Raw genomic sequence first — 26,979 nt, 5'->3', positions numbered from 1 at the left:
TTAACGTCCTCTGGGGCATCTGGTATTGGCCACTGTCGGCAGATAGGACACTGTGCTGGATGGACCTTTGGCCTGACCCCATCTGGCCGTTCTTATGTGATGGTCTTAACCAAGGAACCTTCTTGATGGGAATACACAGCCGTGCCACAAGCATTATTCACCTTGGAGGAGAAAAGCTGATAAACTAGAACGTGGAGGGGGGCGTTTCTTGCCATTAGAGGGCGTGACCGGCCTGCTGCTGCCTTAATGGGCAGGGCCTTCAAGACAGTAGCCAAGAGTGGTGCTGTGTGCGGTGGAGGAGGCAGCTGTGCATAGACGGCAGCCTAGGGGTGCCGAGTTTGAAGCCGGCGGAGGCGTTCTCCATACTGGTGCATGTTTCGTGGTGCTATTAGTGGATGCCATGTGGATGGGCCAACGCCAGCAAGAATATTGATGCTTGAGGGGGTCATTTCTAGGCAGTGACAGGCTGAAACACCTTCTCTTGTAGTAAAGGTGTCCCCGCTCAGAAGCATCTTGTCTGTCGGTCCTTTGGACTTGGGAATAACCCGGCACACCCTGTGATACGCACCGCGTTACCCACGATTTCATGCCACCTGCGAGGTTCAGCTCCTTACTGCTTGGCTAAAAACAAGCTGCCGATTTCAAAGTCCCCTTTGGAGGCTCTGTCTACCCTCTACAAAGGGTAGGGACACAGGCCTCTGGCAGCAGCCGAGTTGGCAATTCTTGCCTGTCCAGAGCAGCGGCAGCAGAGGCCGGTTGAGAAAAATCATCTCTACAAATGCGTGTTTGAAATGTGAAGAAAGTCTTTGACGTTGGTCGTATTACAGGCATGTCTCGCATCCCCAGTTAGAGAACAGGGCCTCAGTGTTCAGGGCACCGTACATATAAACAACCCCTAGGAAACCCCCTCCTCAAGCTGAGTTTTATCCGTTAGCTTTCTCATTTGGGGCTAATTAAACAGCGAGATGTCATGATAATTAGATCCAGCTCTTCTATCACACTTTTCATGCATAGATCACAAAGCACTTTGCAAATTAGGCCAATATCATTATCCCCATTTCACAGAAGAGGAAACTGAAGCACACAGAACTGCAGTGACATGCTCAAGGTCGCCCCATTGGCCCATGGCAGAGCCAGAAAAAGAACCCAGGGCTTCTGAGTCCTACTTCAATGCATTTTCCAGTAGACCGCACTGCCGTCTCTCTAGCTTGTTACAGAGCTGACTAGCTGCCCATTGTATACTAAGTACCATAGTCTCTGTTATTCAGTCTGATCTCCATTTGAGTATGGAAGACTAGCCTAAAAGCTGCTGCATCACAGCAGGGATACAGGTGAGATACTAGGAGATTTACCCAGCCTTGCTCAGGTCATTAGCTCAATCAATGTTTGTTTTTTGGAAAACGTCCATGCTTCATTTCAATCATTTCTCTGGGGCAGGTTTCGGGATGTGGGTTCAGGATGCAGGCTGCCCTGGGGGGAGAGAGAACTACCCCAGCCCTCTCTCACCCAGCAGCTTGGGGCCAGGTGAGACGTGCCTCTCCAAGGCCTTTGTAGCTCTAGCTAGTACAGCCAGGGGAGGGATACATGCCCCCTGGCTAGGGCAGGGGCAAGTTTGTCTGCTTTCCCCAGTCAGAGTGAGGAATGCAGCAAACTGGGCACTTTCCCCTCGCTTCCTGACAAAAGGGGAACAGCCAGCAGTGTTCCTGTGTGAAGTGTGTGTGTGTGGGGGGGGAGTTTCACCCTCTCTGCCATCCCTAAAGATGCCTAGGGGGTGGGGGGGTGGGGCAGTCCTGGCTGAGGGAGGGGAAGGCCCCCAACCAGCTCCTTTCGCCAGCCTGGTGATTGTCTCTTTTCTGTATGGTTTTAGGAGAAACAATCCCATTCCAGGCACTTCCCATTTTTCTGGCACCACCAAACCCTGGCCCTGTTTTCAGTTAAGATCGGAGGAAGCTGCATTCCGAATTTGGTGGTCCTAGCTCTTACCATTTATGAGTTCTTGAACAGATAGACCGGTGGACACACAGACAGATATATTTGAAAGAGTCTATGCTAGAGCTCTCCAACCTTTTTATCCACCAGATCACTTTTTCAATGTAAGTGCAATGTCAGATCTACCTCAAACCCAAATACCCTCGCCCCGCTTCCTTCCCGCCCCTTCTCTGAGGCCCTGCCCCTGCTCCACCCCTTCTCCGAGGGCTCACCGTGCTCCCTCCATCCCCCTTCCTCCCCAAACCTCACTCACTGTCACCAGGCTGGGGTAGGGGGTTGGGGGGCAGGCTCTGGTCTTGGGCCAAGGGATCTGGAGTGTGGGAGGGGCTCCAGGCTTAGCCCAGGGGGAAGGACTGGGGTCCAGGAGGGGTTTCAGGGTGCAAGCTCTGGGAAGGAGTTTGAGCGCAGGGGGACTCACATCGGGGGCAGGAGGTTGGGTGTAGGATGGGGTTCAGAGTGGGGACAGTCAAAAACCAAAACTAACCCACTTTGCAAGCAGGAAAAGTAACAACAACCCCCCACGTACGGGTTGGGTCAGGAGAGGAGAGTGACGGACAGTGTGTGTGTGAGAGTGACAGAGATTTGCATTGCCAAGCTCTCTCCATCCCTTTCTCTCTGTGTGGAGATGGGGTACAGGAGTTGGGGGAAGAGGAACACCCTGACATCAGCACCCCCCCTTTTCCCTCCCACGCCCTGCACAGCAAGCAGGAGGCTTCCAGGGGAGTAGCACGACAGTGGGTAGAAGGACAACTGTAGTACCAGTGCTTGTCAGCTTCCTGGCCAAACCTGTCAGGATCCCCTGTCAGAGGCGCCAAGATCTACCGGTAGATCCCGATCGACTGGTTGGTGACCCCTGTAGTAGATGGAAATGACCCAGAAAGCTATTAGGGAGGGAAGCGCGTGACCAGGGAGCAACTGAGAAAAATCAGGGAGGGGAGGAGGGGAAAGAGGCACCTAGATCAGATAAATCCCTGAGTCCTGGGGTTGTCCCAAACAGCCGGGCTGTGCTGTGGTCACCCTCTGGGGGGGGGATTGTTAGGACTAGTGGCGGGAGGAGGAGGGAGGCAGAGAGGAGAGAAACAAGGACAGACAGGCTGGGCTGCAGCTTTTGAGGCTCGCCCAAGGCGTGCGGGGTGGGGCCTGTTGGCAAACACGAGCCTTTAATGCATTTGGTTTCACCCTCTCCCAGCTTGACGGGATGAGCAGAACTTGCTGCGAACGCCCCGGCCGTGGGAAAGGGCTGCCTTGCTCAACCCTGCCAGGTGCCGGCTCACGCCCAGGCCTCGGCCCGGGGTGACTAAGGCGAGCCACAGCAATGCCGGGCCACCCACGTGCTGCCACCTTGTCAAGGCAGCCGGGTAGCCCGTCCCACAGGTCACAGCCGTCCGCGCTGGCCTCCCCTCTCTCCAGAGGCACCTCTGCGCCTGCAGTTTGGCCTGGCTGGGGGGCTACACGAGGGAACGCCGGCTGACAGGCGAGCCGGCCCTCGGGACACTGCTGGAGATGAAGCGGTGGCGCCATTTCCAGTCTGCTGCAGAGCTTCCTGCCGTGCCACTTAGCCCTCGCGTGCGGCCAATGCTCCGAACCCAGCCAGCAAACTCTGCTCCCAGTGGGCTTGCTGGATGCCACAGCTAACAGCTTGTTCCGCGGCCACTTCCCAGCTGATGTCATTAGATTCCTGTCCTCTCAAGCAAGAGACTGACACACGGATCTAACTTTAAGGGTGTGAGGCGCCGTGGGGCCAGCTCAGATATTTCAAGATGGGGGGAGACATTCCACACTCCTCCCCACACTCCGCAGAGACCTGGGCCTGCCCCTGCTCCTACAGAGGGGCAGGATCACGGCTTATGAGTGGTTGGGCCATGCCACCCCCTCCCCCTGTGTTCCTTATAAGTTGAGCACTTGGGAAGCTGCCCAGGAGAGATGGTCATGCTGCCCAGCTGATTTAGCAGAGCGCCCACAGTCAGCAGCATGTGTGTCTGCTGGTGGTGCACATCTGCACATGGCCCGGTGCACAGAACAAAATTTATTCTGCACCTGGTTGAGGAAAAAAATTAAAAGGAACATCGCCCTCCACAACCTGCAGAACTTTGAGTAAGTCCCTCAGGAGACCAGGGGTGAGTAACCCCTTGCCTGCACTTGGATCGGCTCAAAGTTGGGCACATGCTTAAATGCTTGGCTGAGTCTCTGGAGGAGGTGTAGGACACAGGGAACAGTAACATTACATGGAGATGAACATTATTAACACAGTCATTGGCAGGGCCCCAGGGATGCAATTTGGCCTCGGGCCAAAAATGCACGAGATTCATTGCGGTCCATGACGCAGGGCTGGAATGAAACGCCGGCCCTGGTTGGGTGAAGGGTTGGGCAGTTGCAGAAGGAAGCCAAGTTAAACCCGAGGAGCGAATCTGCAAATCACATCCCCGCTATGCTAACGAATCCTCCACTGAAAGTTTTGGAACAGCCACACGGCACTTACCGGGTAGCAAAGCCGCCTCGGGGCACATGTGAAACAGCAAACCGGGAAATCCTTTGTGAAAATGAACCCGGCCCTGGCACAACTGCCTCTGTAGTTTCCACTTCTATTCCACTCCGTGTTTTCCAGCTGCAGGTGCAGCAGCTGCTCTTTCACTCAAAAAGATGGATCCTGGCCTCTGCTCCAGCTAGCCAGGCAACTGCCAGTTTACTAGATCCCAGAAAGCCGACTTACGGGAGGGAGTTCCTCGCTCATCGCCGTCGGATCGGAAATATCCGAGCACCTGCCACGAGTGCGTCCAGCAACTGACTGCACACTGGTCACACGTGGTTTATCTTCTCCCCCTCCGCCCAGAAAGGGAAGCGAGCACAGGGGGGTGTCTTGTTTCGGAAGAGGAGGATTTGGGGCAGGGAGGGGGACAGTAGGAGAGCAGAGGAAGGCTGATTTTGTTTTTATTTGGGGGGGGCGCTAATACTCGTTTTGCTCTGTATTTCTGTCAGCCAAGGCAAAGCAAAAGAAACATGCCATGCTGGAAACAAAAGGTGGGGAGATTTGTGATGGTCCGTTGTCCTTATGAGAGTTCAGCCGACTGTCTCAGGCTACAGCTACGCCAGTGGTCACCAACCACTAGATCGGGAGCTACCGGTAGATCTTAGAGCCTCTGACAGGGGATCCGGACTGGTTTGGCCAGGAAGCTGTCAAGTGCTGGCACTTTAGTTGCCCCTCTACCCACTGTCCTGCTGCTCCTGCCCTCTGCCTTAGAGCTGCCCCCCAGGAGCTTGCTGGGCAGGGTGTGGGAGAAGAGGGGGAGGGCTGATGTCAGGGTGTCCCCCCCCCACTCCTGTACCCTGTCTCCACACAGAGAGAAGGGGATGGAGGGAGCTTAGCAATGCAAATCTGTCACTCTCACACCCTGTGTGTGTCTTTGTCATTCTCTCTCTCTCTCTCTCTCTCACACACACACACACACACACACACACACACACACACACACACACACACACACACACACACTCTCACTCTGTCCTTCCCTCCCCTCTTCCAACCCAACACATACATGGGGGGTCGTTGTTACTCCTTTTACTGCTTGCAAAGTGGGTTCGTTTTGGTTTGTGACTGGTCTGAGCATTTCATCCTTTTCATGTCTCTCTGACTCATATTTAATTCTTTGGGTAGTGAGTTCTCAAATGCCTAAGCTGGCACGGCTGGAGTAACTATCCCTTTGGTAACTGCTGCTCCTGGACGCGGCTGGCACGTCCCTGCTGTCCCTGAAAGAAGCAGAGCAGGGGGTCTCCACATGCTGTGTTTGCCTGCAGACACCACTCCAGCAGCTGCCAAGGCTCAGTAACAGGGAACCGTGGCCAGTAGAAGCTGTAGGCTCAGTGCCTGTAGATAAAGGGCAGCACATGGCACCATTGCTGTACATGCCAGCTGCTTTCAGGAGCGGTGCAGGGCCAGTGCAGGAGTAAGCTGCCTTAACCCCACTGCTCCACCACCCGGAAGCCGTCTCAGTTAAATGGTGCCCAGCCAGAGCCTGCTTCCTGAACCCCTGCCCCAGCCCTGAACCTCCTCCTGCCCCCAACCTCCTGCCCCAGATGTGTGTCCCCCTGCACCCAAACTCCTTCTCAGAGCGTGCACCCTGAAACCCCTCCTGGACCCTAATCCCTCACTGTAGGCTAGTCCATCCCACACTCCAATCTCCTTGGCCCAATTCCAGAGCCTGCCCCCCACCCGCCACCCAGCTTGATGACAGTGAGTGAGGATGGGGGAGGAAGGAGGATGGAGTGAGCAGGGGGAGGCCTCGGAGAAGGGGTGAAGCAGGGTCAGGGCCTCAAAGAAGGGGCAGGAAGGAAGTGGGGCGAGGCTATTTGGGTTTGAGGTAGATCTGACATTGCACTTAAATTGAAAAAGTGATCTTGTGGTTAAAAAGATTGGAGACGACTGGTCTGCACTGCCGATGAGATCGATCCACCGGCTGTCGATGTAGCAGATCTAGGGAACGGCTGGCATGTTGACTAAAGCAACAAAGCAGTGCGCCCACTGACCCAGGAAGGCTGGCAATCAGATTTAGATGCAAGCTGTTTTAGTCATGAGCGTTATGGGCAGCGATCGATCAAGGCAGGGAGATCACAAACCACCGGAAGAAATACTACAAAAAATGTCGGGTAAAGCACAGAGTAGACTTCTAAGCCATGCAACTGCAACCGTGCACATTAAAATGCAAGTCTGGTTAGTCAGTTTCTTACCGCTAAAACGCTTTCAAGAGCATCCATAAATAGCACTTGCGAAAAGCTGCTGGAAGAGGACTTTGAAATAAATATGATCCTTGTCCTATCCATCTCTGAAACAAAGAGTAGTCCTGGGGCATCTACGCTCTACACTGCACCGTTAGCTCGAAATAAGCTACGCATAGTTTATTTAAAGTCCATTTGAAATAGCTTATTTGGTAATTTGGCCAAATTGGTCTACACAGTGCCAAATTTTAAAATAACCCACTATTCTGAAATGTCCCTTACTCCTCGTGGAATGAGGTTTACCAGGACATTGGACTAGTGAGCTCGTTATATTTTGAAATAACGGGCTTGTTCAAAAAACGCTATTTCAGGCTACCGGAAGTATCCCAAAATAGCGCCGCAGTGGCCTTAGAAACTAACAAATATATGTAGGATCTTGAGCTTTTGTGGGCAAAACCCATTTCCTTAGATGAGCTGGAGTGGAAAAAACAGGAACCCAGAATTTATAACAGAAAAAGAAGGGAGAGGGGAAAAAAAATTACCTGTCAATTGTAGCGCTGGTGCTAATGAGGCTAATTGAGTGGGTGGAAGTGTCCCGTTTCTCACATGAAAATTAAACCAACCTTAGAACAGCTGGAGAGAGTGATACTAAATGAACCGTCAACAGAAAAAGGCCAGGTCCTTCCATGCCTAACAGCAGGGGTGGGGAACCTCAGGCCAGGGGGCCAGATGCAGCCCCCAGCTTGCCTGGATCCAGCCCCCAAACTCAGAGCCCCCCTGCCTCACCACAGGACTGGCACACACAAAATGGAGTTGTCTTGGCCCCCCGTAAGCTCTGGTGTATGAGGGAATGTGGGGAGTGTCTTTCTGCTTCCCAGTCGGGTGTCATGTCAAGGAGGGTTTTTTGTGTTCCCAACTGATTTTTCTGTGGGTCAGGGGCCCCCGACCCAAAAGGTTCCTCATCCCTGCCTAACAGGTTCAGAGACTAAATGGCCACATAGGGTGGTGTTTTATAAGCATCCCATGCCACGTACCGCACGGTGTGAGTTACAATTGCACAGCATCAGCCTCAGTGCCCAGCTGGGTATGAAGGGAAGGCAGTAGTGATGCAGAGGATTAACCGGTTACCTGCTAAGCATCAGCTTTACTGGCATGCTTACCCAGTAACTGGTGAACTGGCAGCTCAGCCCTGCTGGAGCAGCCCCACACCCGCCCCGGTTTGGCTGGAACTGCCCACGGTATGGCTGGCCTGGACAGGCTGGAGCAGGCCAGCTCAGCCCGCTGTGTTGCGCCGAGGGTGGGGTGCTGCTCCAGGGTTAACTGGTTAACTTTTTAACCAGGAATTTACCTCCCTAGAAGGTAGAAGGCCCGCGATGTCTTTCCTGGCCCCACAGCAGTGCTGTTATTGAGGAGAAAGGGTAACATTTTGAAAAGCGCCCAAGGGATTTAAAATAGTGAAAGAAATGTAGCCGTGTTAGTCTGGTGTAGCTGAAACAAAAAACAGGACGATGTAGCACTATAAAGACTAACAAGATGGTTTATTAGGTGATGAGCTTTCATGGGCCAGACCCACTTCCTCAGATCAAATAGTGGAAGAAAATTGTCACAACCATATATACCAAAGGATACAATTTAAAAAAATGAACACATTTGAAAAGGATTTTTAAATGTGATTTGTCCTTTTCATATGTGTTCATTTTTTTAAATTGAATCCTTTGGTATATATGGTTGTAACAATTTTCTTCCACTATTTGATCTGAGGAAGTGGGTCTGGCCCACGAAAGCTCATCACCTAATAAACCATCTTGTTAGTCTTTATAGTGCTACATCGTCCTGTTTTTTGTTTCAAGGGATTTAAGGCCCGCTGCTGTTCCAAGTGTCAAATCTGCCGTCAAGGCCAGCAGCAGTGTATCAGACCAGGTGCACAGGTGTGAGATCTCTGATCACCATGGTTAAATATTGACTCGTGTTTTTAATTCCTAAAGGAAAGCGACGATTACCTCTTCCTTGGTAGATTGCGACTCATGTGGTTTGGAGCCTGAATCACAAAGCAGCCACCATGGTGAAGTGTAGCTGAGTCACAAAGGGCTTGTGGCAAGTTAAGAGATAGCGGCTCCTGCTTCATGAGCCAGTTCGGCAATTTGGAAGTGTTGGTTCAGTCACCGGAGGCCAAGCAGCCTTACAAGGCACGGTGGGAGAGAAACAGAGGAGACCCAGAGGGGGCTAGTACAAATAGCAAAGGACTCTATTTCTTACATGCCTCTTATGGAGTTAAGCCTAATAAGTCTGGGCTCATTGGTTAACCTCAGTCTCCCTCACGGGAAGCCGGCTTAAAAGTTCCCCTTCCTCCCCCCGTGTAAGCTACTGGCACTTTCAGTGGTTACACGTTTACCTAAATAAACGCATTTTAACATCCCTACATGTAACAAGCATCGTGGCCGAAGACGATGATGCCAGAAGTGGTTTTTAAAACCCCCTATCTGCCAGGAGCGTAGATTAGAAACAAATAGGACAACACAATGGTTAAATAATTACGTGCTTTGCATGCGGGAGGCATGGCAGGTTGCCAGCTGCTTTCTGTTTCAAATCTAACCTTGCTGTATCAGTTGCAACAAGGTAGTACTGTGTACACCCTCGGGGCCTGCCTTTCAGGAGGCATCAAGCTAAAGCGGGAGAAGGACATTGGCTCTCTTTCCTGAGGACACCACGTGTGGAGAGAAGTAACGTACACAGCTACGGACAATGAGAGTCCATAGGCGCAGCAAAGGAGGTCCAGATGGTGGATTCACTTCAGAGACCCCACAGGCCTCGGCAGAGTAATCTGGTTTGAGAAGTGGACGGGTGCTGAGGAAACAATTGTGACTCAGAGAGTGTCGTTACAGACGGACGTCCAGCAGGAGAAAATTCCTCTTTTCCAACAAGGATTTAGTAGCTTCCATCCTGGCCCCTTTGCTGTGTTTTATTAACTGTCTGCCTTCATTTGGGGTGGTGGGGATTTGTTAAATTTCATTTGTATTTGTGAAGCAACCACCATGGGCAGGAAGATCCTCAGTGAAAAAAGAAATCCGAGAGGGATTTTGCTCTATAACAGCAGATAACATTAAGAAATCCACTGTGTGCACCCCAGACGTCCTAGTCTAAGTTCTCAGCAGTGGTTCAATTAGGGGACTATTTGAAACTCATTGGCACATGTCATTTGTATTCTATCTATATGGAAAAACAGGAGTGGATAATACATATTGAAACCCACATATTCACTGCAATGGGGTAATTAATATAAAGACAGAGAAATGCATCTGCACAGACCAGCATTCATTTGGAGGTTTGATTTTGGACTCAGACCTCCAATTTTCTCTGTAATTTTAATATTTCCAGAGAGAAGAAAAAAATTTAGAACATAAAAAATTGAGAGGGGGAATCTTGCATTAAGGGAAGAGTTTTCATAGAACATTTAGGCTGTGTCTACACTGGCGTGTTCTTGCGTGAAAACGGCCGCTCGTGCACCAAAACATGCTGCCTGTCTACACTGGCCGCGTGTTCTTGCGCAAGTAAACTGACGTTGTACTGTAGAAAATCAGGGCTTCTTGCACCAGAACTCTGACGCTCCCTCTCAGGAAGAAGCCCTTTTGCACAAGAGCTCTTCCAGAAGAGGCCAGTGTAGACAGGCAACATCTGTGAAAATAAAGCATTTTAATAAAGTCTGGGAGTCCCGTGTGGAAAACAATATCTAGCAGGAGGTATAGTCTTCTATTCTTGTTTTTATGACCTTTATAAACTTAGGAAATACTTTAGTTTGCCCGTCCCAGCTGTGACTACAACCAACAATTGAAATAGCAACACTCTTAATGACAAACCTAATTTTGGAAAACAAGGTTTACAGTACAAAAATAACCCACTGTTAGCGTTGCTATTAGATGAATGTTCGATGTTGCATGTTTCACAGAGATTTCTGCCATTTTGTAACATGCTAGCGCTGACTGCAACACTATCATGGGACACATACAATCTTTATGCAAGCTAAAGACATTCATAGCAGGCAAGAAACGTGGGGGGACTTTGCCATAGGATTATTTTTAATTGGGCTGAACTGTGCTGACCAGCAGATGGCAGCCTATAATCACGTATGCATATGGCGCATGCAGAAAACTTAACAGCTGTCCTATGGCTTCAAGGTTAGGTAACCACAAGAGCTAACTGGGCTCTGAGACCCTCGCTCGTTGTGGCATCCCGGAGTTTGGCTCCAACCACTCCATAGCAATTTTAGAACCTGGCAGCCTGAGTCCCCCGAGACTGAGTCAGCTGACCTAGGCCAGCTGTGGATGTTGAATTGCAGCATAGATGTAGGCTTGGTTGCTAGAAGCAGCAGAAGCATCAATGCTCCAGCTCTTACTCCCTTTTTATGAGGAAGCTGCATTCTTCCCCAAGGGCAGAATCAAACCCTGGAGAGACCCTAGGCATGTCAGTGGGTAACCCCGCTACATCGCAAGATCCCGTCCAGGGATGAAAACAGTTAGTCAGGGAGAAGTATGGTAGGGCAGTGATTAGTACAGGACAAGAAAAGAAGCTGACATCTGGAGAGAGGAAGGGGGTAGGGGCCTGCGGACATGAAGAGCACCTTCTGCCTCTGCCTAGATCTGGTGACCAGCGGACTCCTGATTAGGAAGCTTCCCAAGTAGCTACTACAGGTCTGGTGCACAGAGGCCCACGGCTTCCTCCCAGCCCTGCTAAACGCCGAGCAGCCTAGGGTGGCAGGAATGCATCCCCGCTACAAAGGAGACAAGGGGCGGCCGGAGCTCGCGGCCAACCCTGCAGAGCTGTATGCGCTCGCCTGCAGCATGCAGATCCTCCCACAGAGTTGCACAGGACTCGTCCGACAACACGCAGGTTTAACGGTAAACCTGCCCCAAGCGCTTGCAGGCTCTCGGCCAGGCTGAAGGACGCTGTCCAAGCATCTCAATGCCTGTCCCTCCTCAAAGAGCGGGGGTGCACTGACCCTGCGTCAATTGCCTTCCCGGCCTCACCTGCCCTAGAAAACGGTATTCGTTTTCAGGTGGGTTGGGCTCCTCAGAGCCACTTCCAGCTTTTTTGCTCCAGAGAAGCAATGAAGGTCCAACAGGGGTTCCAAAAGACAGACCAGCACCACCCGTTTCACGGTCCCACGCTGATCTGCCAGGAGTGTAGGCCGCTGAGCTCCTGGAGCAGGAGCCAGTATCCTGCATCTCCAGCGTCAAAAACTTTAAAAAAAGAGGCAAGCAAAGCAGCTATTCCTGCATTAACTCTGCCCCAGTGCTTGGTAAGGGGAAAGGTCTTCTGAGTTATTGGGGAGTTTGTGTTGTTATTCGTATTGTTATGTTTGTGTTGTTTTGGAAACAGCATGGTGACACACCGGTGTTGTGTTTTTCTACCACAACGGGCAAGAATCTGTACTGGCGTTTATTCCAGTCACGTCTATGGAATTACACCGGCAGGGAATATCACACTCCTCTCCCCCGCTTATTTACCAATTGCAATTAACTTGCTACTAACGACAGCAGAGCCCCAGAATGAGCGGGCATCTTTGGAGTCCTGCAGAGTCTTAGTTTCATTGCTGCTCACTAGTGCTGACTCAGCTTCATGGCAGAGTTTGCATTCCACAGCCAAGCCGAGGAGTAGATGTAGCCAAGCCTTACAGGTCTGTACACCCACTACTATGGTTTGGGATTTTCAGACAAACAGCCTGGGGCACACCAGTCTATTAGAACTGGACATTTCGTTCCTTTAGGCCACCCGAAGGAGGAACCAACCTTAGGGTTGCCAGATGGTTTCAACAAAAATACCAAACATCCTCTCCCCTCCCAAAAAAACAAAACATTCTGTTGAGGGGGAAAAAAGAGGGGGGAGACAAAAGTTGTTGAGGAAAAAAAAAGGACTCCAAGAGTTAAGCAAATAAATAAATAACTAAAACAGCACGGCCCCTGCAATTGTGTGCAGAGTCAGAATAGGGATAGGAAGAGAGAAGGTTGATCACTAAGATCCAGGGAAGGCATCGCTTTCCCTAGCTCGGGTCTTTAGGTTTTTTCCGGCGGCCATCTTGTTTTCTTGGTCGAGCCAGACGGGAGCTTCCCTGTGGAACCAAGTTGGGGGTAGCGGGCCAGGAGGTGGGGGATGTGTCCACTTGCTGAGTATGTCATAGGGTTGCCAGGTGTCCAGTATCTTTGCCTCCTGGCAGGGAAAAAACCAGAAAATACCAGACATTTTAGGTGTCTGGTATTTTCTGAATTTTTTTACTGGACAGGAGGCAAAAATACCGGACTCTCTGGGTCAATACCAGACACTTGGCAACCCTAACCAACCTGATAGGCTCCATCATGAAGGTTGCAACTGGATTTGTTTTTGAAACAGAACTTAATGTTCTCTATTTTATTTAAATAGCCAACGTTAGTCTCCAAATGTGTACACCCTCATTCCCCAGGGGAGATATATTTTCCGTACTGCTTTCTTGATAAATGATTTCTTTGCAGGGGCTGAGGGACTGTTGGCTAAGCACGCCCCTTTGAAAGTGCTCCCGGCTCTCACTGTTCCCCCTGCAAAACCTTTTAGCTAAAGATCCCTACACATCCCACACGTCACACACAGCCAGTTCCAGAGCAGTTCAGGACAGGGCAGCTCCTAATTTCACCAAAAAGCAATCCCCATTGGCTGGCATAATCCATTTGTACATCCAAGATCACTCCAGGGAACCGTCACGTTCCAGAATCATTTGAGGACATCAATTTCTGAGATATAGGTGAGAGGATTATCCTAGGAGGGGGTGGGTGAGATTCTGTGGCCTGCGTTATGCAGGGGGTCAGACAAGATGATCATAATGGTCCCTTCTGACCTTAAAGTCTATGAGAACCAACCTCGGCCCTTCAACACTGCTGGTCGACCTCATCAGCTTTGCTCCTCAGGGACACTTGTCAGAGCCTGGCTAAGCAGCAGGGAGCAGGCCCATGAGGTGGCCAAGGGCTTACTTAAGGCCTCCTGCTGCAGTCCTGACTTTTTCTTAACAATGGGCAAATTGTCCCATATTTTCTGCCTCCTCCCATGACTATTGGCAAGCCCTGCTTGCCAGCTGCCTGCCCACCAGTGGTAAGAGCGGGGATTGAGTGTACAAGGCTGGTGGCTGGCCTGGGTTCGGGGATTTTTGCTTTTTTCTTTTGCAGTACACAAGTGAGAAGCAAGAGTAAACTCCCCTCATTTACCCCTAAAGGGAAAGCCAATAGCTTGACAGAATCTCTCAGCCTCTTCGGGTTCCTTCCTTTGCCTCTTTCTGACATAGGGCTTTTTACATACTCGCTGGCTCAGCTGTTTCTAGTCCTCCCGAAAAATGACATCACCCCAAAACCCACAGAAGCTGCAAAAATTAAAGGTTCCCTTCTGCTAGCCCTTCCCAGAAGTTAGACGCTCCCTGGACAGCCTGAGGCAGAAGTGCAAATAAATGACAAAGTCCCCAACCTTTCTTTCATCGGTTGCTCCCTGGGTCACATGCAACCAAACAAACTTCCCCTACTGGAGCACCCACCTGCAGACAGGCAGGGGGACCTTTAATGCAGAAGCTCTCAGTAGCTCTAACTTCTGTTTCTTCCTGGATTTTCTGTTAGTTATGGGCAAAGGGAATCATTTATATGCCCTCCCCACTCAGCCCTTTCCCAGCATGCCTTGTGGCAACCGCCTTTAACTCCCACCCTCTGTCCAGACTACAAGCCCTATAGTAATTTGATGCTGCCCCTGTCTTAAGAGGTCAGGATACCCCATCCCTAGAAAGCATTGTAAAAATGCTGTTCCATGTAGGATGACTTTTCCAACTTCTTCTATTTTATTTTTCCAAAAATTAAAAGGAAGATTCACATTTAATGTCCATGTTGGTGACCTCAACCATTCCCCTAAACAGAACTTACAACGGAACTGAAACTAAACAAATTCAGACTGAAAATACCTTGGCATTTTTAAAAAAGTGATAGTAATCAAAACCCTTGGAATAATTTACCGAGCTTGTGGTGGATTTTCCATCACTGGCAATTTTTAAAGCAATACTAGATTTAAAAAAAGACATCGACTTTTTCAAACAGGAATTAATTCATGGCGTATGTTAAGCAGGACTAAATGAAGATAAGGGTCCCTTCTGACCTTAGTCTCTATGAAAGCCACACTGCAAAATGCTGTCAGCAGGCCAGCACAGTCAGGTAACTAAAGCGTTCCACCATCAGCAAAGAGCGCTGGTGATAACTAGAAAGGCGTATTTGCCGTGCACCAATTTGTTACACAAACAATGAAAAAATCCAGCCATTCCATGCCATAAAAAAAATGTTTCTTGGTACCTAGTTGTACAGCAGAAATCCTAGCTGTACTGCCACCCTGTTTTCAATGTTCAGCCGCACATCACGGTAGGTCTTGGTGCAACGGTTGCAAGACTCCGTAAGAGGCATAAGGAGCGTGAAATGGCTACCAATGTGTCCAAGCAGCTATAAGGCATTCTAGAAACGATGGGTCAAAAATGCCATGCCTCCACCCAATCTATTCTGGCCAAAATGGAACAAAGTGACTTGCTTGTTGGAACGTTCAGACTCTGATCCCCTCAGATTTGATACGGACTGATTTCTAGAAAACTGGAGAGCGCTACTAAGTGACAAATTAGACTCAGAATTGACATTTTGTATGATCAGAAACTCAGCTTTCAGATACAGGTTCCATCCAAGAGAATGATTACACCACAGTCTGGCCTGGGAAGCCAGCAGCAGAAAGAGCAGGGAGTAAGTTTTGCTATTAGAAGGAGCTTCCTATATTCCTATGAACATCTGCATAGGGTCGATGCACCTATCCAGGAAGCTCGCGACAAAAACAGGATCGTTTTCTACCAGCAACTTGAGGTAGAGATTGAGCAAACGCACAGAAACGAGACCATGCCGAGCACACAATGGCAACACACGCTGCGCTGGCTCACTATAAAATGGGCTTAACAAAGACTCCCTGAGCCATCTAGCTCTGCATTGATCCTCTTTTCTGCCACCTCAGTATTCCTGGCTCCTAACCCAAAGAGCACTATGCTATGCACATAGAGTGATACTTACTGGGCAAGATCAGTTATAATAGTAAATAATATTGGGCTGATAACACTTCCCAGCGATGTACCATTTTAATATTATATATTCAACATAACTTTCTCAGTGTGGATCCTCATGGTCCTTTTACTCAAAAATTCTCCAAGCCACCCCTATATTCTTCTCCTTAGCCTGAGCACACCTACATTGTACAATAAGCCTTATTTTTGATCCTCAGCCATGTTTTGGAGGCGCACAGTGGGCGGGGGTTGGGCCACTCTGCTTCCTACCTCTGCAGTGAATGCAAGGGGGTCACCCCCAATGCTGGTGCCAAGCCCTCAATAATCCCCTAGGGTCATGTCACTTTGTGGGGGGCAGACTTAAGGAAGGAGTGGAGTGGGAGGACAGAGCAGGGGAGGGAAGAGGCAGGGTGGTGTGGGACCTGGGGTGTGGGTGGGGGTGTCCCAGGCCCCGCACCCCTCTAGGGACGACGCTGCTGCCCATCACCTTGGATGACACCTGGCTAGAGGGGTCAGCTCAACCTTTGTCTTTGAGAAACAAGTTGACCCCCTGGCTAGGTCTGGCTGCCAATAAACACGTTTTCTGTCATAATCTCCGTGGCCGGCTTTCCGCACGCGGTTCCTGACCCCATTGCACAATGAGCCCAGGAGGGCTCCACCTTTCCCTACACCTCACAAAGACAGAGTTTGGACCACGCCAGTTGTACGCAGGGGCGAGTGTGGTGGTGCTGGGTCATGGGGCGAGACTCTACAACAGGAGTGGGGAACCTAAGGCCGGGGGGGCCAGATGCAGCCCTTGGCTTGCCTGGGTCCGGCCCTCAAGGCTTGGAGCTCCCCCCAGCTTTGGGGAGCCCCCGCCGCCATCCCTCGCTGAGGAGCGCACACAATCTACTAGCCCGCCCAGGGCCGCATTATGACTTTCGTGGGCCTTAGGCACTTTTGCCTCCGTGGGCCCCTCCCTCCATACAAAAAGATATTAAAAAATGATTTTTGATATACCTTACCATAAAATGTCGAGCAATTTAATTTCTTTTCTGTTTTAGGCAACATGTCATAGATGTGCGTGGGCCCTAAAAGTTTCTTTTTTTTTTTTCTGACGTGAGAAAAAAAAAATCAAAACATTTTCTTCCACCCTAAAAGTTTTTTTTTTTTTTCCTTCTGATTTTAAAAGAAATGCAAACCTCTTCGAGGGCCCTAGGCTCTGTGCCTGCCGCCCCCAAGGCTCTGGGGGGCGAGGGGAATGTGTGTGGGGGGGGTCCCTCAGTCAGGGTCAGCCAGTGAGGGCTGGGGGTGGGTTTTTTGCTTCTCCCTTGTGGGGTCCCTCCCCCCTGCCCTGCACCAGGCCATGGGCAGGTGGCGACCCAGCTCTGGCTGCTGGAGGGGCAGGCGCCCGGCGCGCACCTGCAGGCCGCCTGCCTCCCCGCCCAGCGCCAGCAGGGGCCGCCGCGGGCCGCTCCCCGGGGGAAGGGGGCGGCGCGGGCGGGTTTGGCCGCAGGGGCCGGGCATGGAGCAGACGCGCGGAGGCTGCCGCGGAGTGTGCCCGGCGCTCGCTGCTCTCCGCGGGGGACCATGCTGCGCCCGGCGCCCCTCGCCGCCCTCCTCCTCCTGGCGGCAGGTAAGCGCTGGCCGGGGCGCGGGAGTAGCTGCCTGCTGCAGCCGGAGCTCCGGGGGGGCCGCTCGTGGCAGCGCCGGGGGGTGCCCCCCAAAATGTGAATCGCGAACTGGGGTGCGCCCCCCTCCGCGCGCCTCTGGGGGGGCCCGTCCTGCACCCCCCCCCCGCGGGGATCTGGGGGTGCCACCCCTGCAGGGTTACCCCGCCACTCCCCTGTGCCCGGCTGCCGCCGCTCGGAGCCCCCCTCGGCCCAGGCCTGGCCCCGCAGCGAGGAAACCCGGCCAGGTGCCCTTGTGCTGACCTACGGCTGGCACCTGCCTCCAGCGGCTCGCTTGGCCAGATGCCCGGCGCAGGGGCAGCGGGGTCCCCGCGGGCCCGTGCCTCTTCCTCCGGGCTGACTCAGCGGCAGCGCCAAGCGGGGGACTGGCGAGCTGCGTGGCCCCCAGCGGGGCGCTCTGCGGTCCGTTTGCCTCTGGGGCAGAAGAGGAAGCAGCTGTCCTGCCGGGGCAGGTGGGGGAGGCGCTTAGAGGGAGGCTGTGGCAGAGCTAGGGACGAGTCTGACCTGCCTCTGGTGGGCCTGGGATTATCCCACCCTCATAGGCCCGCCAGTCAACTTTCCTTCCTTGCCTGTGCGCCTGGCTGAACCCCATGGAGGGGTGTGCATGCTGAGGTCAGAGGGCACCCTTGTGATTATCTAGGCTCACCGCCTGTCGAACACCCTCCAGAAAACTCCCCGCAAGAAATTCCCAGCGCTGATCTTTGATAAGCACATGCAGTCTTGAGTTCCAAATGGTCAAGGCTGGAGAATGCAGGGCTGCGCTGGTGCAGGTGTGTTGTAGGGGCCGGAGAGATCCCTTGTAGCGGCTGAAATGCGAAACTTGCAGCTTGTGGAGCGGGTCTAGTTTTTGAGGGGTGATTATTACTTTACCCGCACAGCAAGAATGGAGTCTTAACTTACTGCACTGCAGTTTTACACGTGAGCTTCTGTAATACGTTAGTAAACGTTATCATGGGGAAAACATCGGTATGTGACTCAGACCTCTAGCCAGTGGTTCCCAAACTTTTCGGCATCCCGCCCCCTTTTTGATTTTTGAAAAACCCTCACGCCCCTCCCCCCCAGCAGCAAAACTTGTTGAGCAAAGAAAAAAAAAAGGAACTGACCAGGGGCAGCAAATCTTGATGGGGTGGGGGGACTGGGTTGCATCCTGTCCGTCCCCCCGGAATTTCTTCACACCCCACAGTTTGGGAACCCATGCTCTAGTGAGAGATATCATTTGTCTAGGATAGCATTTGGGGTGGGGGGGTTTCCTAAACAGTATTTCCAATGTCGGGGGAAATGCTACAATATGCTTCCTAATTGTTTCAGTCCACTGAAAAAGATTGAAGGTTTACAACTGTAGTTTAGCAGAATTCTGTCCCATTTATACTAGTTCCCCAAAACATGCTCCGTTTGCTAATAAGGACTTGTCTGCGTTAAAGCCGCCTTCCTATTGGAGGAGTGCAGACCCGATTGAGAGAGAAACATTCTGACAGCCTTCTGCGAAGTATTTTTACAGCTCTCGCAGTCTGTCAGTGGGTGAGCTCTTTTCCTCGCGATTTGATAGTAGTGAAAGGGGTGGGCGGGGGAGAGGTAAGTGTTACACGATAAGCCATGTGGCAGGAAGAGAGTGCGTGTTTTTAACCATGCCTGCTAGCAGAGACAGGCCCGGCGTGAGCCAAACCATCCCTGAATGCTGGGGAAGTAAAGTCCAGCCACAACGTTTATAATGGGAGCCATTCTGAGAATGCTCCCAGGCCCAGACATTGCTGGTCAGACCCATCCCTATTAACTGGTAACGGCTGCAAACAGAAGAGGGCGGGTGCCTTTGTTATGCAGACCCCAGCCTTTTGTCCGTCCCGTCCCCCACCCCGCGGCCCCTGGCTTTGACAGCGCCCTTGCTGTGCAACCGGAGCCAGGTGACTGGAGGGTGAGATGCACCATCTTAAACCCTTTAAGGATCTGAACCCGGGCTCTCCGCTCCAGGCAGTATCCTGCCCAGCCCCCATCCTTTTCTGCATAGCTGTCCTGGGACTAGCAGCAGCCCAGTGGAGTTCCTGATTAGGGATGTGAAAATGTAACCGTTTACACTTAAAACCCAGCTCCCCATACCTACCGGCTCCCGCTGCCCCTGTCCCCGGCACGGCTGCTTCTGATTCAGAGTCAGCACTGGGGGGAGAGGCCGTGTGTGACCATGTAAACGGTTACACTTTCACATTCCTAATCAGGAACTCCACTTGGCTGCTGCTAGTCCCGGGACAGCTGCCTGAAGTTAGGGTAATCCCAAGATCCCCAGAGGCAGGTCAGAATCCTCCCTAGCCTTCCAGTCTCAGCCTTTCCTGCCTCAGGCACCTAGTTTCAGTCTATTCCCCCTGCCCCTAAAAGCGGGGCTCTTCTCCATGTTCAAACCAAGCAGCTTCGTCCTGGGGTCAGTAGGGAGGCCGAGAGCCCAGTGGAGAGATTCTCCCTGCTCTCCCTTCAAGTGCTTGGTGCCTGCTGGGGGAGGGAAGGCAAAGCACTTCCATGCCATCCGCCCGTCAATTTCAGTCAGGCTGCAGTGAAAAGGGTCAAACCTCCTTGGCCAGTCCTTTACTTGTACAGGTGGATTTTTGCATTTCTGCCCTGCTGCTGAGACAGCCCATAGAGTCAGGATCTTTAATACATAACTGTTTAAGTGGGCCGACCCTACCAAGCCTTTTGCATGTGAGCAACTTCTTTAATGGGGGAGTTTCATTAACTTCCTTGGGCTGCTCCCGTCAGTAAAGTTAGAGAGACCACCAGGATCAGTCCCCCTCCGTCCTCGAGATGTTCCCCTGCAGTATAGAAGCTAACCCGCAGCGTTCCAGCGAGGTAGGAAGTATTACCTTCATTTCACCCAGGAGAGCTTTGTAAAAGCCGGGAGATGAAAGTGAAGTTTTGGTGCGGATGCGGATTTGCCCAACCCCTGAGAATCAGGAGAGGAAATTTTGATATTGTCCCTCCTGGCCGATAATAGCAGAAAATGGCTGAAGAGTTTAAAGCAAAGGACCAGAGATGGTCTCCTTTAGTATTCACTGCAAGAGTCTGGTAATTCAGCCCTGAAGTTACACAACTTACTTTCAAATGTGGTTGCTGCTTGAATGGTGTTTATTATCACTTCTTCCCTGCTGCACAAAATCACTTACTAGTTCACTCAAGCAGAAGCTCGCTAATTCAGAAACCCAGTAATTCTCGCAAATGACAGTCTCACTGCGCTGCTCACAGATAGCAACGGATTTATTTCAGGGTTGCAACAAGACTTCAGTACATTTACCAGATATGCTACAATGATTAACTATCAGGATAATAGTCACACTTTATAGTAAGAGTGTATATAACCTTATAAAGGGTGTAGGGTTAGATACCTAAGGGTTAATAGGTAAAAGTCCAACAGATTAAAATTGAGGTGCTCTTAGCCATCTATAACCTGTACTGCTCATATCAGTAACACGCTTATTGCATTTATCGATGGTTAATCTTTTAAAAACAGTTTTACAGAACACTTTATAGTATGTGTCTCCAAGTACATTGTCCAAAGAAGTGAACAAGTCCAGTTTGTGATGAAACACTTAATGGGGTTTAATTTTGTTTCAAATTGCACGGCTGCATCTAGACTGGCAAGTTTTTCCGCAAAAGCACATGCTTTTGTGGAAAAACTTGCCAGCTGTCTACACTGGCCGCTTGAATTTCCGCAAGAACACTGACGATCTCATGTAAGATTGTCAGTGTTCTTGCGGAAATGCTATGCTGCTCCCATTCGGGCAAAAGCCCTCTTGCGCAAATGCTTTTGCACAAGAAGGCCAGTGTAGACTACGCGGTATTATTCTGCGCAAAAAAGCCCCGATCGCGAAAATGGCAATCGGGGCTTTCTTGCGCAAAACCACGTCTAGATTGGCACGGACGCTTTTGACCGCACAAAAAGTGCTTTTGCGGAAAAGCATCCGTACCAATCTAGACGCTCTTTTCCGCAAATGCTTTTAACGGAAAAACTTTTCCATTAAAAGCATTTGCGGAAAATCATGCCAGTCTAGACATAGCCCATGTGTTTACTTGCAAATTTTCAGTATTCGTGGGTTTTAATAAAACAATAGCTGCTCAACATGCAAATGGCGTTTACTTTTATATGCATAGCTGATTGGTAGCCACTAACTTTTGCTTCTACATAAGGTCAAAACTAGCCTTTAAAAATATTTAGGACTACGGTTTGGCTACTTCTCCCTGCCACAGCATCAACATGAATGTAACGCTTTGCTGTAACTTCAGTGGAATGATCTGTCAGATGTTGGCTTTGATGTGTACTCGGAAAACACACACACACACCTTAGCAAGGTCAAGGAAGAACCGCATTTGTTGTCATTTCTAACTCTAAACTTAGAGTTGAATCGAGGTTGTTGGAATCTGAAAGCCAGTAGCAAATGTTCACAGCGTATTTCAAACCCATTGTATTTGCATATCCACTATATATTTTAAAAAGTGTGTCCATCTGGGACTCTGTTAGTTCAAGAACTCCTCCTGAACAGGAAGAGCTTGGGCTACCAAATTTGAAATGCAGCTTCCTCTTCATAACATAAAGCAACATGAAGGGTTGGTTGTGCCAGAACAATGGGATGTGTGTGGAATGCAATTGTTTCCCATTCAACGGAAAGGGAGGGCTGAGAGATCAGGGACAGTTATACCCCAGAGTGACCACAGCGGGGCTGCAAGGACAGGGGACAGGCATACCCTAGAGTGACCACAGCGGGTCAGAAAATGCTCCAACTCCCAGGAACAGCGGCTGAGTGGCAGCATGGTCCCTGGAACCCCAGCCTGCCCCAGGGAGCAGTTGCCATCTAGCGAGCATCGAACCCACCAGCCTGGACCAGCCCTGAGGAGAAGCCAGTTGCCACCCCCATCCCATCCCATCCCATCCCATCCCATCCCATCCCCTGCCCTGATTCCTGCACCCCCACCTCCTCCCTGAGCCCCCACCCCCCTGCTGTGACTCCTGCACCCCCTGCCCTGAGCTCTTCCTCACCCCCAACTCCAACTTCTGCATCCCCACCCACCCTTCTACCCTGCGCCCCCGCCCTGCCTCGCCTCCTGCATGCCCCCTCAGCACCCTGAGCCTCTCCCCAGGGACCTGAGCAATGCCGAGTCACTCTGCTAGGATACACATCAGTGTAGGCGCCTTTATCAAGAGCAATGCCTAGATGAGGTTGCACCCGTGTTTGCATCCTACGGTTTCATTTTCCGTTGGGTGTAACTTCTTGGCTTGAATTTGGCTGGTTTGTTCTCAGTCCTGGAGTTTGCAAAGATGGTGATTCAGAGAGTTTTAACACAAATCACTCATTGGTTGCTGCTGCTGGTGTTTGTTGAGGATGAGGGAACTCGGGGCAGGGGATGAATACACATTTCTCATTCCTTCCGAAAATGTCCAGAAGAGCTTTTTTATAAAGCTGTCGTGCGGCAGAGGCAAAAGCTCAATATTTTGTCAGGGAAACAGGCGGACATATGCCTTTTGGGGATTATTTAAAAATCAGATCTCATGTTTATGGGCATTCCCCTTGTCACGTATTCGTTCATACTGGGGTTCAGTAGTCATCAAAGGCTTCCTCTGCCAGGCAGATCACTTCCTCTGTTCTCAGGAATCTCCCAGCACGATCCATTTTTCTAAGAATGGCTGAGTGTGGTTTGCACTAGTTTGTTGCTTCTCTCATCCAGGCAAGCGTGCATTGTTCTACTGGAAGTGGTCAAGCCCTCAAAGCGCCACAGCGGGGTCAATAGGTCCTTCCGTGATGTTTGCCTTAAGAATGGCCAAACTGGGTCAGACCAAAGGTCCATCTAGCCCAGCGTCCTCTCTGCTGACAGTGGCCAATTCTAGGAACCCCAGAAGGCGTGAACAGAAGCAGGGAAACATCAAGTGATCTCTTTCCTGTCACCATTTCCAGCCTCTGACAAACAGCGACACCATTCCTACCCATCCTGGCTAATAAGTGTTGATGGACCTAACCAACAAGAATTTATCTGGTTCTTTTTTAAATCCTGTTAAAGTCCTGGTCTTCTCAACCTCCTCTGGCAAGGAGTTCCACAGGTTGACTGTGCGCTGTGTGAAGAAAAACTTCCTTTTGTTTGTTTTTAAGCCTACTACCTATTCATTTCATTTGGTGACTCTTAGTTCTTGTGTTAGGGGAACAAGTACAGTAAAACTCCAATTCTCCAGCATCCAGTGGTCCGGCACCTACTGAAATCCCAAAGTGCTCCTGCCAGCCGGACAATTGGAGCAGCTCCACTCTGCTTCCCCAAGTCCACTGCTGCTGCTACTGAAACTGACCAGTTGCGGACCTGGGGAAGCGGTGCAGAGCAGAGCAGCTTGGGTGCTGTCGGGTTGGTCCCGCAGCGCCGCCCCTTACCCTCTTGCTCGGCACCTGGCAGCACCCCAGTTGCTCTGCCCCACAGCTTCCCCAAGTCCTCTGCTGCTGAAACTGACCAGCGGCTGACTTGGGCAAGGGCGGGCAGAGCAGCTGGGGTGCTGCCGGATTGGTCCCACAGCGCCGCCCCTCACCTGAGCCGCGCTGCAGAACCAACCCGGCAGCACCCCAGTTGCTCTGCCCCACAGCTTCCCCAAGTCCTCTGCTGCTGAAATTGACCAGCGGCTGACTTGGGCAAGGGCGGGCAGAGCAGCTGGGGTGCTGCCGGGTTGGTCCCGCAGCGCCGCCCCTCACCTGAGCGGCGCTGCAGAACCAACCCGGCAGCACCCCAGATGCTCTGGCCCAGGGCTTCCCCCAAGTCCGCCACTGGTCAATTTCAGCAGCGGCAGACTTGCAGAAGCTGTGGGGCAGAGCAACTGGGGTGCTGCCAGGTTGGTCCCGCAGCGCCACCCTTCACCAGCACCTGGTTCGCCCCACACCGCGCTGTTCCCCACCTGACCCCTCCCCCCCCAACCCGTCACAGCTCCCCTGCCGGAATACCTCCTGATACTCCGGTATATCCGATAATCCGGCACCCCCTGACTTCCAAAGGTGCCGGATTATCGGAAGTCTGCTGTAAATAACTTTTCCTTATTCACTTTCTCCATACCAGTCCTGATTTTATAGACCATTATCATAGCCCTCCTCTTAATCTCCTCTTTTCTAAAAGTCCCAGGCTTTTTAATCTCTCTTCCTTTAGGTGCACCCAGTGGGATTAGCGCAACATACAGAGAGTTGGGTGTTCAACCCCAAGAGCCATGGGAGGAGCCGTCAGTTGGTTTTGTGAGACCTTGTGCAGATCAGAGCCAGTTTGCAGCCTCCTCCCCCTCACGAGAGGAGGTTGCACGTGGATCTGGGTATGATTCAGTGCAAGGATCGTTCCGTGCACTGGGCAAAGGGAACTCTGGTGCCCCTCGCATGCCTGCTTCCATCCTGGTGAAAATGCAGGGTCCGAGCGAGCCGAGGGTACAGATAAGAGCCTCTAGTTTTCAGTACAGTCCTCATGTAAATGGAGATGCTTAGCGATGCTCTCCTGCTTAGCCTCACTCCAAACCCCTCTGCCCCCTTTGCCTGCTAATCGCAGTGCTGATGTCCCGGTGTGCATGAAACAGGGCTTAGGGGGCTACAGTGCCAACCCTGAACCCCGTCGGCAAGTAGCATACCCCAGTGCCTTCCCCGGGACAGCTCCAGGAAAACGGGCGGAGTTGCTAGTTTGTGGGCAGTAGGCAGCCACCTTCCTAACATGCATCCCTCTTTGTCACCTGTATCAGGGCGTCTGAACCGATTCCTTTGGCTAAGTTAGATGTTTCCTGGCCAATCACATCAATAGTCCACCCTGAGATGTAAGCAATGCTGCGGGCTTTCTCCTCTCCCGCTTCCAGTCCCTCCCTGCCCCCAGGGTTGACTTCACTGTGGCTGGCCAAGTCTGTTTCCCACCGGCTGCGTTTTGTGCTCCAGAATCTAACCTCACTTCTTAGCAAAGCCATGAAAAGCACATTATGGACCACGAAATCTGGCCCTTTGCGTGCTTTTACCCTGTGCTGTACAGATCTCACAGGGGAGACCTGTGTTTTTCAAATAGGGGAGAAGGAATATCCTGACCCAAAAGGGAATTGCGGGATTACAAAGTTATTTTAGGAGGGTCACGGTATTGTCAGGCTTACTTACTTCTGTGCTGCCTTCCGAGCTGGGAGCGGGGGCTGGAATGTTGGCTGGGTGCCCAGATCTGAAGGCAGCACATTGCCAGCAGCAGCGCAGAAGTAAGGGTGGCAACACCACAAACCGTCCCCGTCCCACCACAGTACCCATGTGACACCCTCCCCCACACAACTTTTTTGGATCAGGACCCCGACAACTGCAACACTGTGAAACTTCAGATTTAAAATCGCTCAGATCATGAAATTTGCCATTTTAAAAATCCTAGGATGGTGAAATTGACCAAAACGGACCATGAATGTCCTGCCTACTGAGAAAGGGGAGGGTTAATTAACAAACAGACTGCTCGTATGCATGAGACGCCACTAAATCTGTCCAAATGGGCAAGGTTCATGGCGAAGAAACACAGGAGCTGATCTTGCAGATGTTTCCAACCAGGCACAATGCTCATGACCCCGAACGAGTCCTAGGATCTGCCCAGAACTCAATAGCATACTTACCCTCCAGCAGTAAATGTGCGAAGGGAACAGTTTGTTCAGGAACTACTCATAGCACTAGGACTTGACCAAGATTTTGGACTCACCAACATTTGTCTGCCAGTTTTCCCTCTAGGTGCCAGTATTTATTGACTAAAGAATTTGCTTGTCATTTTAGAAATCTGTTAGCAGGCCACACAGAGCACCCCCTGTTCCTACTACCGAGCTCTGAAGTCAAGGTCACCCCCAGCTCTTCAACTTACTCTCCTCACCTGCTGTAACATCACTTTGCTGCAGGTAGCTCATAGACTCAGAACCACAGATGAGCTGATTATTTTAATAAGGAGAAAGCAATTCTACCCCAAGTACAACATAAGGCCTGAATCTACCTACACTGCCCACCCATGTGACTGTTTGCAGGAGGGGAGTGCTAATTCGGCCAGGTGGCGGGGGTTGTTCACACAGAGGCATTATTGTTTAGCAAGAAGGACTTGTGCTGTACTCTAACTCGGTTCCCCTTGTATTAAAATAGACGGTTGCGAGCGGGTTTTTTAATACATTCACACGCAACAGATGTTCTTTGGAAAATTCATAGAATGAAATTGACTCAACAATATTTCACAGTTATTGAAAATGAAGTAAAGCCCCTTGTAAAGGAATTACTCCCATTTTAATGGTGAAACACAGTGGGTCACAATCTTTTATAGACTTGACTTCTGGAGTGGTCCAACTGGGTCTAATATATACAAAGGCCCACAGAGTAATCCAGACTAAAGTGTTGTGAATCTCAACCCTTTTTGAGAAACTTAGGCCCAGGCTGCACTAGACCTGGAAGTTTAGGTTAAGGTACGCGACTGCACCTCAGGTCAGCTTACCTTAAGCCAAACTTGGTGCTGTCTTCGTAGAGGGAGGCTGATGGGAGCAAATGCACCCATTGGCTTCCCTTCCTCCTTGCG

The 26,979-nt window shown here is 51.1% G+C and overlaps 2 protein-coding genes across 3 annotated transcripts in view; one reads left to right on the top strand and one right to left on the bottom strand.

Annotated features, from left to right (window-relative positions):
- Positions 1-26,979, bottom strand: part of BTC (betacellulin) — a 156,339-nt gene that overhangs the window by 36,395 nt on the left and 92,965 nt on the right. The window contains exon 1 of one of the 2 annotated variants that reach the window (XM_075929367.1): positions 4,469-4,511. The exons of the other annotated variant lie outside the window; for it this stretch is intronic. Coding sequence (XP_075785482.1) covers positions 4,469-4,496 — 28 coding nt within the window. The 5' untranslated portion in view covers positions 4,497-4,511. Of the gene's footprint in view, positions 1-4,468; positions 4,512-26,979 lie in introns of those variants that run through there. 2 annotated transcript variants of the gene reach the window in all.
- Positions 17,241-26,979, top strand: part of PARM1 (prostate androgen-regulated mucin-like protein 1) — a 43,774-nt gene continuing 34,035 nt past the window's right edge. Inside the window, exon 1 of the mRNA XM_075929360.1 lies at positions 17,241-17,393. Within this exon, the coding sequence (XP_075785475.1) occupies positions 17,348-17,393 (46 nt within the window). The 5' untranslated portion in view covers positions 17,241-17,347. The remainder of the gene's footprint in view (positions 17,394-26,979) is intronic.

Source organism: Pelodiscus sinensis, chromosome 5, assembly GCF_049634645.1.
Source record: "Pelodiscus sinensis isolate JC-2024 chromosome 5, ASM4963464v1, whole genome shotgun sequence".
Classification (NCBI taxonomy): domain Eukaryota; kingdom Metazoa; phylum Chordata; order Testudines; family Trionychidae; genus Pelodiscus; species Pelodiscus sinensis.
Note: the sequence above shows the minus strand (reverse complement) of the source record. Positions and strands in the feature narration are given on the sequence as shown.